This window comes from Berghia stephanieae, chromosome 6, assembly GCF_034508935.2.
Source record: "Berghia stephanieae isolate SIO BIC M18660-M18661 chromosome 6, UCSD_Bste_1.3, whole genome shotgun sequence".
NCBI lineage: Eukaryota > Metazoa > Mollusca > Gastropoda > Nudibranchia > Aeolidiidae > Berghia > Berghia stephanieae.
In genome coordinates, this window is record NC_088365.1 from 66,363,240 (window position 1) to 66,375,751 (window position 12,512).

Below are 12,512 nucleotides of genomic sequence, written 5' to 3' on the forward strand. Positions count from 1 at the left end.
GGGGTGACCTCTGCACGGCCTTTTTTCTGAAAAAAACAAACGAGTTTTTAATCTTTTGACCAGAAAGCTCGTCCTTCAAAAATCTATCAACATTAAAAGTATCCTCCTCTTATAAAACCTCTCAAACCTAAGACTTCTTGAAGCCTTCCCTGAAGCCCCAGGTTTGAGTCTTTTTGACGAGGTGGTGTCTTGAATTGATAGACGAGATTTTTGGCCAAAATTGTTAAAAACCTGTTTCTTTTTCACATTACGGCAGTATAATGGCCTCGCTGGTCCCAACAATTTTGATGTGACGTCATTAGTATCGATGTCTTTTCTCATTTGTGCGGCTATGTGTCTTGTGATATGGCACTCGCCTTCGCATAGGAAGGTCCTGGGTTCGGGCCCCGAACTCTGATAAGCGCATAGTTGAGTCCTCGGAAAATGCCTTTACTCACATTCACTGTACTCGGGTGTAAAATAAGCACCTGGCCGCTAAGAGTAATATCTCTGTCGGAGAAAATGTATTATCGTCTTCCAAGCGTCCTGTTCCTGCAGACATGTTACATGTTGCTGTTGTTATCGGACCCTTGGGGCCGTTTTGGTGAATATTGACCTATGTTCCTGCAGACATGTTACATGTTGCTGTTGTTATCGGACCCTTGGGGACGTTTTGGTGAATATTGCCCTATATAAAAACTCAATGTTATCTTTGATATAAATATTTATTTGTACGCAATACGATTTATTCTTCCAGGGCTTGTTATGATGAGCGTCAACATCAACGGACACAACCTGGCAGGCCAGCGATGCCAAGCTCTAGTTGACGTCATACGCACGCACAACTGTATCTCCGAATTGCATCTCGGGAAGACAAATCTATCGGGCGTAGAGGTCACCAGTTTAACCGACGCCCTGTCGGCGGAGAATAGCAGCACCACGTGTCACACGCTTGACCTGCGGCTGAACGCCATAGACAGAACGGGAGCGAACGGAATATGCCAACTTCTCCGACAAACCCGATTCCTACGAGTCCTGAATCTGTCTTCAACGGAACTCGACAGCTCCAGCTTCCAGGATATCGTCTCGGCCATTTCTGGGAACAAATCCCTGGTTGAATTCGACGGAAGCTTCCTGGACATTTCCGACGAGTGCTGCGTCCAGCTCCGAGACATGCTGAGGTCAAACACCAATCTCCAGAAACTCCGACTCAGGGGGAATAACCTTTCACCTGTCGGATGTCAGACCCTTTGTAAAGGCCTGGCTAAAAACATTTCCTTATCTGTCCTGGATCTGAGCAAGAATCTGATCGGGGATATCGGGGCTGAGGTGAGAAATGATTTTTTTAAAATAGAAAAGAGCTTTTATATAGCGCAATATCCGCTTGGGGTGCTCAAAGTGTGGGTTGATGGGACAGAAGTCTAATCACAAAAGTCATCAATCTTAGGCGTGATCAATGGCCGGGTGGGTGTCAGTGATAGAGGGAAATTCTGGTCCCGATGTTGTCTCCTTAGGTAAGACACTTTTAACAAATTGCCCCACAAGACAATAAGTGAATAAGTACCGTCTGTAGGCAGTGACGGATATTCTAAGAGTGCTACTACTAAAAGGACGCTTAACAGGCTAACGGTACTGTACGACTTAGAAATATGGTTCCACATGGTCTGCAAATGCAATAAATGAAACCCTATAAAACGCATTAAGCATGAGTAATACGTAGAAATCTCTATAGGAATGTTTCTATTCATTTTATCTTTAAATCTTTTTAGACAGCACCTTGTAGTTTACTATAAAAAAAGCCCAAACAACTCGAACTTTTATATAGAGCAATATCCTTAACCGTGCTTAAAGCGCTTTACAAAGGATCCCTGACCACAGCAACACGTAACATATAGAACAATACATGACACCTATTAGGCGATATTACATTTTTTCCCCGATAGAGACAACGCTGATAACGACCAGGCACTCATATTATACCTGAGTATGATGAGCGAATGTGTGACTAAAGAGCCTTTTCCAATGACTCAACTATGCGCCGAGCGAGGTTCGAACCCAGGAGTGAGTGCCATACCACTTGACCACATGGCCACATCATTGAGAAAAACCAAAACAGTGACAAACCCACCCCCCCAAAAAAACAAAACAAAAACAAAACAAAACAAAACAAACCCAAACCGTTCTGGTCATATGTGGACCACCTTCTCCTCACGGTAAGATGTTGACATGAATGGGGTTACTAAAAAATAACGATGGGTATTGAATTGTTAGATTCAATTTATTAGATGAAGACAGATACTGTGGGCGTTTCGGGTTTCCCCTTTATCAACAAACACAATGAATGAAACACTACAGACGAATGAGGTACCTCTTTCGTCTGTAGTGTTTCATTCATCCTGTTTTGTTGATAAAGGGGGAAACTCGAAACGTCCACAGTATCTGTCTTCGTCTAATAAATTGAATCTTACATTTCTATACTTATCGTTATTTATTTTTCTATGAGCTTCAAGCAGCAACATTTTCATGAAGTCCATACTGGAAATCCAATTAATGGCCACACAAATGTGAAAATTGAGGGCAATTTCTATTCGTCATAGAAGAGGATATAAATACTATGTCTCACGTAAATAAACGCAAACTCCGTTTTTTTTTATCTTTACAATTCTAAATTTCCTTTTCGGGGTCGATCTCATCCCCACCTAACACCGTTTTGTTACGGTGTGTCACAATTTTACTTGAAATTCAGTGTTAATTATCAGGGGCATCTCGAGCTTTTACTGGTTTGACAATTTATCAACTTATTTGACGGCTGCTTTTCCAAAACTCGTTGAGTCGATTTTTCTACTTTTTGAGATTTTCCATCCATGAGATACATAAATTGAAACGTAAATTTCATTTTAAGCATCCATTGATACAAGAATTTCCTTAGATTTGGGTCAATTTGAAGTTTAAATATGATAAAATTATAGACCGAATGAGAAATATTAGGGGAAATAATACTCAATATCTCAAAATGGAGGAGAAAAAAAAAACTGATTTAGGGAGTTTTGGAAAACCACTCGTCATTTGATTCCAATTCGATGGTATTGAAAATAGTGTCTAATTCTCCCCAGGCATTGGCCCTTTATCTGCCTGATTCCCACGTGACCGATGTCTATATCGATGGCTGTGGCATCACACTGAAGGGAGGAAAGGCATTGGCGGAGATGGTTTCTGACAGCAAACGTCTGAGGCATCTGGACATCAGCACCAATGACCTCGGAGATGCAGGGGTCAGCAAGATGGCTGCTGCTCTCGAGAGAACGTCAAGCCTGGTGGTAATTATGTTGTTGATGTCAATAATCGTGAACATTAATCAATATAACAGCTTCAAAAAATAGATCAAAGTGACAAACGTATCGGACTAAAATCCCTTCTTTGGCCAATAACAAAAATAGTTAATGCGTTAACTCACTCAACCCTTACACCGACTATATCCGTAGTTTACCCAGGTTACTTTTACCCCATGCCTATTTATTACATTTTCTGAGACAAATTATAAGCGTGGTATTAAAGTTAATGTTTTTAGTTTTAACATGCTAATGGTAGTTGAATAAAACTATCTATGTACATGCTCATTTTAATACACTTTTTCAAATTTTGAAAAGTAGCAAAAATCTCTAGGATTGAGTGAGTTAATACGTCACGTGAAATTTATACCCTCGCTGGTTTGATGGCGGTGATTGTGTCTGTTTGAGTGTGTGTATGTGTGTGTGATTGTGTATATGTGGTTGGGGTGGGGGTTTGACGTGGGAGCGAGGTGAGACAAGTTGGGCAGGAGGGCAGAAAAGTTCTCGACTCGACTACCCATGGGGTCGATATGATAATATCGGTCAGTTTGATTGCGGGGCTAGTGATCTACCAACTGAGCTATCCGATGTTACTGGTGACGCATTCAATGTTCCAAGTTTATGACCTTTTCGAAGGTTACCATTTTTTATTTTTTACTTTGTTTACTTAGTGGAACCAGATACGTTATAAGACAAGGCGAACGTGCCTGAGGGAATCTGTTGGGGACTCAAAGAAAATTAACCATTTAACTGCCGTACTCTGGAAAAAACACGAATGAAAAATTTTGGCCAGAAACCTCGTCCTTCAAATATCGATCAATTTAAACGACCCTCATCTTGGCAAAAACTCTGAAACCTGAGACTTTGGGAAAACGTTTTATTCGGTCCCAGGTTTGAGAGTTGTTTTTTTCTCTCCAAGATGAAGGTCATTTAAATCGATCGATACAATTTGAAGGACGAGTTTCCTGACCAAAATATTAAATACGTGTTTTCCCCCCAGAATACGGCAGTTAATCCATATTTTCCTGTTTCCCAGGACACCTGCTGATGGTTGTCAAGTCTTTGACGCGCGAGACTGTTATGACAAAATCTGATTATATCATTGTGTCCAGTTTGACCAAACATTTCCACGATGATCAATCGCCTCATTACGGTACTAGGTTTGGGGAATTTGATACGTGGAACTGAATGATAAGCTTAATAAAAAAAAAAACAACAAAAAACAAAGCAAAACATGAAACCTTCATTGACAGAAGAAGAATATTCAACCGGAGCGTTCTAAAACTGGTATTTTGTTCATTTTGTTATGAGACCGTTACACGCATTTATATTCACAACTTTCTGTATGATACAATTGTTCACAAAATTAACTTGACATTTTTGAAATAATTTGTAACCGTTCCAATCCATTGAATTATAAATTATTTATTTCTAAAGAAGGGAAACGTTGTCGAATGCGTTCGTTGTACTTTTTAACCCTTTCCCCACCAACGACAGGAACATCCTCCCATTCATTACAAAACAAGAACATTTTTCTTTTTCAGCTTTGCTTTGTACTTTTATAAAAATGATGACAAATCTTTGTTATAGCTATAAGACCTTAATGTTGATAACTGTATATTGTTTTGCCGCACACAATTAGGTATATATGTCCTTGTTGCTTCTGTGTTTGAGTGTAAAGAAATCAAAACACTGACATGTTCCCGTGAACTGAGTATGTAAACAGATACGATGGAATATCGCTCAATGATCATAGGTTCTCTTCAAAGATGAAACGAATTTTGAAATGGGTGCCTGTGACAGACAGTTTCTGTGTTACAGAACAAGTGGCCAAGGATGTGATGAGGACAAAATACAACAGACCCAAAAAAACCCCGTAGATAATATGGGTCTGAGACAGTGTTGGGTGGTATCATTGAGAAAATAAAAACCCAGATTGGGAGAGTCGATGGCAGACTTGACGCAGACCGATGCATAACGTTCATCACTATTAACACATTGGTCTTCATACAAAAAAACAAACAACAAAACAACAACAACGAAAAAAAAACCCTTTATTCATCCCCAAGGGGAAATATGTCTTTAGGGTCTATTCCAAGGGTAGACTGGAATCACCCAGGCAGCAGCTTCTTATGGTTCACACTATTATGTTATGACGATCGACCCAATCAGCAAAGTCCGGTCCGCATTCGTGCACCGTCGCGAACCCGCCTGGTAGCATCGTCACAACACACCTTTCGACTAGATGCTCTGCCGTCTCGGGTTCTTGCCCACAGCGTGGACATATTGGACAGGAAGTCAGACCCCACCGATGTAACGCACTTGCCGTTAGGCAGCTCCTCGACCGAAGCCGATTCGCAGCTACCCAGTGTCTCCTCTTACTGGTATCAAAGCCTGGCAACTTCTCACCAAGCTTAGAGGAGTGTAGGTCCCCGCCCCCACGAGGGATTGAATTCGTCCAAACCGACTTCCATCTCGTATGTGCAGCTCTGTCCGTAGTCAGGGATTCTGCGTACAAGGGTTGCCGGGACTTATTTCGGCTCGAAACGGGGGCACCGTCCATTATGCGCATGAGAGGGGTATCCCCATTCCCTCTCTCTTTGATCTTACTCAGCCAGTTTCCCGTAATGGTCTCCCTCCGGACATCGGGGGGCTGGATCGCTGCCATTATCGGGTCCCATTCTCTAGGGGTTGTTGCTAGCGTTCCCGACACTATGTGCATCGACTTGCGAAGTTTTACGTCCACCTTCTCAACATTTCTGCTTCTACCCCACACTGGAGCGCAATACTCCGCGGTGGAATAGCATAGTGCCAGGGCGGACGTTCTCAGGAGCGCTTGGCTAGCGCCCCAAGTCGATCCCGCCAGCTTCCTCAGAAGACTGTTGCGTTTCTCTATCTTCCGGGCAACCCCTTCGAGATGAACCCGATATGTAAGACTGCGATCCAACGTCAGGGCAGACCTGCTCGATATAGGAACTGAATTCCTCCCAGTCAGCCTTCCTGAAATTCCATCTGCAAAGTGGGAGAGACTGCACCCTCGGTATTGTCACCCCATCTGTGACAAGAACCGGCCTGTGCTGGCTATGCGGAAAGTCCCCGAGGACTGTTCGCTTCACCTGCAGCGGTTCACCGTTCGCGCCTTTCGTTACGAGGGTGAGGTCTGAAGTATACTCCTTCTTATGGTGGGTACCCCGGAAGGTGCCCTTGGCTGTAGGATCTTACACTAGGTGTAGATCATTACAGTCCATCCATGAGCGGAGTTGTCTTCCTGCCTCGTTGCAGTCTCGGTAGCCCCATTCGTGATGGTGGCTATTAAAGTCTCCCAGACAGATGGAAGGATGGCTGACCACCGGTACCGGTGGTGTAGTCCAAGTCGCTCTAGGTGGTTTGTAAATATTATGCAAACACAGTCCACCTACTTCCACGGAAATTCGGTTCACCCCATTGCTGTCCGTTACGCTCTCAATGACCCTTACCTTCGATGGCTCTTTAGCGTAAACGCTAACCCCTCCTTTGAGCCTCGAAGTGTCCTCGAGTTGGACCACCGTATAGCCTGGGATCTGGAATCGGGAAGATTGCGCGCCTGAATAAAGGTGGGTCTCCTGTAACAGGAGGATATCTACGCAGTGGACGGCCAATAGCTTTGATAAAAGCTCATTTTTTGCCATACTCTGGCTCTCGACGTTCAGGGACAACATGTGCGTCAGTTCGCCATCCCCGCCGTCGCATTTTCCGATTGGCAGGCCGCGAATCAATTGATGCATGGGACGTTTGCTTTTTTCTCGGACGTGCCGACGACCCTGGCGACACGAACGCGGTATTATTTGGCTAGGCGGCAGACCGCTTCGCCATTGACGGGACTGAGTGGGACTCGACATAAGGATAATAGTGTGGCGCCCGGGATAGGGCTGCTATTCGGGCACCGGTTTTGGATCAAATTTAGTCACACACCAGGGCGAGCAGCTCATGTGGCTCGTTGGCTCGATACCCGGGATGGTCTCGTGACAGTCGACCGGGATTTACACCTTTGCCCTCCCGTGTGCCTCAAGCCCCCTCACCACTGCAAGGTAAAGATCCAAGATCACCCAGGCGTCAGCCCCGGTGCAGCGTCGCAAAGAGAGCTAGAGGTGACTTGCTCAAGGCCACATTTCGAGGCGGGTAGTCGAACTCAGTACCTTCGGGGTACGAAGCAACGAGCGTACCGCTGAGCCAAGCTGCCCCCAATAATATGGCATTTCAAATGCCAGACAAACCATCAGCGCATAAGACGCGAGCCATTCAGCAACTTCTAGAGAAACAGGGAATGATTTTTATCTAGGAAAGGTCATCAGCTGTTCCAGACATGAACCTCATTGGGAATGTCGAGAGTTACAGGAAAATGTGGGTAAAAAAGAAACGACTGGCAGAACATTCTGATGAATTATTGGACGTTCTTCACACATAGAATGAACTTCATGGCAACTTCATTCGTTCTTTGATAGAGTCAATGCGCAATAAAAGTACACTGACTCCGCGGAGTTAATGCGCAATAAGAGTACATTGGCTCCACGAAGCCTCTAAGAGTCATACCAAAAATTTGTAATGTTTTTAAAATCCTCCAGTAGTTCTAAAATTGTAAGTTTTTATGGCATTTTAAGATGGAATCAGAGTGTTGCCTGGAATTTATTATTTTAATCAATGCGTCATTTTATCTGGTTATCAATATTTTACAACGTGATTGGGTTAATTTAAAAGTGTCAGATTATTGCTTAGGTGCGCGACTGTGTCGAATTTGATGTTTATCATTGACTAATCTAACACAGGGTGTGTCCATGTACATGTGTTCAATGACGGGTTCTCTATAATCCTGGTACTACAGAAAAGAGCACATCTTTCAACAGACTCAAACGGTGTGATCTATAATCGAAAGTATAACTTTTACTAATCCCACATTCACACATACCTCATTCATCCCGAGTGTTTCATTCACCGTGTTTTGTTGATAAAGGGGAAACCCGAAACGTACCCAGTATCTGTCTTCGTCTTATAAATTGAATGAAGCTTACAATTAAATACTTATCTTTATATTTTCAGAACGTGTCAATGAACATGTGTTCCATCACCAATGTTGGCTTTTCTAAAATCCTGGACGCGATGGAACGGAACACGTCCATTCACAGACTCAAACTGTGTTACAACAAGATAGGCGGAGATCTACACACCAACCCTGCTGCTACTTCCGATAACCTCAGGTAGATACTGTGTGTCATGTCTGATGTCCGAATTGTTTTCTTTAAAGAACTGCACAATACAACCAGAAGTCCCACTTGTCTATAGATCTAGGGTTTGTTTTCTAAAGATAGAATAAAATTGACGTCACTCGGGTCATTTTTATTGTTTTTCTTTTTGCCATCCACGTGTATGAGTAATTTTCACTTAACTGTATTATCCAGACTATAAAAGCTCATGGTTACACAGAGTTTTGTGTGTTGGTCCGTTATACTTCCCGATGGCAATGTTATGAGATTCTTAGCCAAACCCATACTATCTATATGGTCTGTCTTTCAAATATCCCCAGCGAGATATCCGAAACACTTTTAATAAAACTGCCTCCTCCCCTCTCCTTTGGTCGTAATGAATTTTGCCATACTCTGAAAACCAGCATTAAAAAACTTTCGTACAGAAAACTCGTCCTTCAATTATCGATCGATTGAAATAACCCTCAACTTGTAAAGGAACAAAACAAAACAAAACGACAAACAAAACCAAACAAACTCTCAACCCTGAGAATTCAATGAAGTCTTGAAGCCCCGTAGGTCTCAGGTTTGACATTTTAGACAAGTTGAGAGTCTTTTTAATTGATCAATAATTGAAGGACGATTTTTCTGTCCAAAATTCTTTAACCCTCTCCTTACCAACTATAAGAAAGCCGTTACATTCGTTACGATACAACCAACATTTTTCTTATTTAAATTTCTTTTGTGCATCATAAAATTTAAAGAAAATGAACAGTGTTGTAGAAGATGTTTAGCTAAAAAATCATTTATCGCAAGAACTTACTGCTATAGGGAATGAGATTAGCGGAAGAGTAGCGTCCCTTGATTGGTCGTCACCCATAGTCTGTGATGTCACCGGCGGAAAAGTTATTAGAGAGAGAGAACGTCATGTTGGTCGTGCGCATGCGTCAGTCGTCCCCGCTTCCGGTGAAAGCGGCTTGAGACACTTCAAAACCAAATTGACGTTCTCTCTGTAAGGTGACGTTCAATCAAGGGACGCTATTTTTCCGCTCATCTCATTCCCTATTGTGTTTGAGTGATAAAAATCTATTTTTGTGTTTGCTGGATGTGGAGTTTTGGGGAAAGCCTTGAAAATGGCTGGTGGTAAGGAGAGAGTTACAATGTGTTGTTTATTCCTCGAGTATTTAAGACTACTTGTTGACCACGTGTTCCTCACCTCTCCATTCCAGGTACCGACTACGAATCGTGCTGTCCTCCAAACCAAAGTTAAAAATCATTCTATGGGGAAACAGTTTTGAAGACACCAAATGAATCACGTGATCAAAATTCTTCCAACAGATTTCCTCTCGCCATGTCGCGTCAAGCTGAATGTCCAACATACAGTCAGTCACCCATCGTCTCCAAACGGTATTAGGCCGGGTTGATCCAGAAGCTAAAAAAAGTCACATTCAAGACAAACTATTCAAAACGACAAAATGTTGGTTTTTAGTGCCATGATGATAATAATAATAATAATAATAATAATAATAATAATAATAATAATAATAATAATAATAATAATAATAATAATAATAATAATAATAATAATAATAATAATGATACATGGCATTTGTATTGCGCATGCTCATCAATCTAAAACTCTCAATTAATTTTATTAAGAAAAAAACACACATTATCTCCTTAATCATTCTGACTTAATACCGGTATGTGGCGATGGGTTACATATTTATATTTAGCCCATTCTATTTTCACAACCCTAATTCTTCCATATTATTTGGAATTTTTGAAAAAAAATATTCTGTGAGCGATGTAAACCATTCTGGGTCAACGCGTACTTATTTTCAGGTCTGATAACCCAAACTGTTATGGGCCCCTTGTTGTAATGGAAATACTCTCAAACCAACGCAAACCATTCATTGTCTATTACAACACTGTTGAATCAGGCCCATATCTTCAGTGATCAGACCTGAGTGTAATGTGCACGTCGTTCTCGGTTTTTGTAATAAATAACAATGTGAAATTGAATGTGAGCTTCAATTTAATAAACGAAAACAGATAATGTGGACATTTTGGGTTTCCCCCTTTATTAACAAAACAGGATGAATGAAACACTACAGACGAATGGGATAATGTGATAGTGGCGTTGTTAACAAACGGGTAAATCCGAAACGTCCACATTATCTGTTTTCGTTTATTACATTGAAGCTCGCATCCAATTTCACATTGTTATTTGTTTATTTCTTCGAGCTTCGAGCAGCACCATTTACATTGGTCTCTGTGATAACAACAGGCAGTAAGAGATTATCAGTGAGTCGCCGAAGGCCACACTGTCTGGGTGGGGTTCCTTGCCTCCCATAGTGGGCAGGGAGGCACGTACTGTGTCTTCTATCCCCCTGAATCCTGGGTGGGGTTCCTGAACTCCCATAGTGGGCAGGGAGGCAGGTCTGTGTCTTCTATCCCCCTGTATCCTGGGTGGGGTTCCTGAACTCCCATAGTGGGCAGGGAGGCACTTACTGTGTCTTCTATCCCCCTGTATCCTGGGTGGGGTTCCTTGCCTCCCATAGTGGGCAGGGAGGCAGGTACTGTGTCTTCTATCCCCCTGTATCCTGGGTGGGGTTCCTTGCCTCCCATAGTGGGCAGGGAGGCAGGTACTGTGTCTTCTATCCCCCTGTATCCTGGGTGGGGTTCCTGAACTCCCATAGTGGGCAGGGAGGCAGGTACTGTGTCTTCTATCCCCCTGTATCCTGGGTGGGGTTCCTGAACTCCCATAGTGGGCAAGGAGGCACTTACTGTGTCTTCTATCCCCCTGTATCCTGGATGGGGTTCCTTGCCTCCCATAGTGGGCAGGGAGGCAGGTACTGTGTCTTCTATCCCCCTGTATCCTGGGTGGGGTTCCTTGCCTCCCATAGTGGGCAGGGAGGCAGGTACTGTGTCTTCTATCCCCCTGTATCCTGGGTGGGGTTCCTGAACTCCCATAGTGGGCAGGGAGGCAGGTACTGTGTCTTCTATCCCCCTATATCTGTTTTCCAAATTGCTTTCTGTCTTTTTTTTTTTCTTGGAATGAGATTATTTAGTTTTAATCTGACCCTGGCCAGAGTTCCTTGGCTGGGAGGCAAACAGTCGAATGTATAGTTATAATTTTGGGAGATGATATTTTTTCCCTTGTAAATCATTTGTATGTAATGCAGTTTTTAAAAACATTTTAAACATATGATTTGTAAACATTTGAGTGTATTCATCTTAGTGGGATCTTGTGCTTGTGTCTGGATGAGACTTTTAGGTGATTTCAAACTAAGCACTTTGATAATGTGCTCTTGGAATCTACATCTGTTTCCTATTTGAACTAATTCCGCTTTGTCTTCCCTTTACTTGGGTGCTTTAATTAATTCTAGAACTTTTTTTACTATCCCATTGTCTTCCTTTTTACTGGCGCTGATATGACCTTTATGTGTTGCAAGCACCGTAAAACCCTTTAAAACAAACAAAAGAAAAGGCCCCACAGTGATCAGGCATGGTGTCGAACCAAAGCCTGAATTATCAATGAGAAGCTGACACTCAAAACCTGCTACATTTAATTTGATAATCTGAAAAGTTTGTGAACGAAACAATGGCGCTACAGCAAAAAGAAAAAGTCAAGAAAATAAATCATGCTAAAATGTCAGTCTGCCTCCAAGACAGGAAACAAATGATTCCGTTGCTTGTACGAGTGAAAGCTGCTCACAATTTTTTTTTTGTTTTATGGTGACGTCATGGGAACGATCTATATTCAGGTTTTTTGTCTAATCGAGTCATCGATCACATGATTTGTTGCTGTTCAATGATTGGATATTTCTTAATAAATTAACGTAAACACGCTGATTTGTTTATGAAAGTTGTAAATATACCCATGGATCAAGCTGAACAAAACGATCTATCTATTGGAATATTAGATATTTTGAAAACTGTGATCACTTTTATTGTGTATGTCATGTTGAGCACGTTTTGCAGT

General features: G+C 42.3%; 1 protein-coding gene across 5 annotated transcripts in view; it reads left to right on the forward strand.

The window, feature by feature from the left end:
* The window catches only part of LOC144975489 (uncharacterized), a 63,516-nt gene extending 53,468 nt beyond the window's left edge, over positions 1-10,048 (forward strand). For 4 of the 5 annotated variants that reach the window (XM_078919621.1, XM_078919619.1, XM_078919620.1 and 1 more), the window contains 4 exons: positions 737-1,308; positions 3,093-3,296; positions 8,382-8,539; positions 9,754-10,048. In XM_078919621.1, coding sequence (XP_078775747.1) covers positions 737-1,308; positions 3,093-3,296; positions 8,382-8,539; positions 9,754-9,835 — 1,016 coding nt within the window. In that variant the 3' untranslated portion in view covers positions 9,836-10,048. Of the gene's footprint in view, positions 1-736; positions 1,309-3,092; positions 3,416-3,653; positions 4,537-8,381; positions 8,540-9,753 lie in introns of those variants that run through there. The other variant, XR_013645927.1, reaches the window with a different exon arrangement.
* The last annotated feature ends 2,464 nt before the right edge of the window (positions 10,049-12,512 follow it).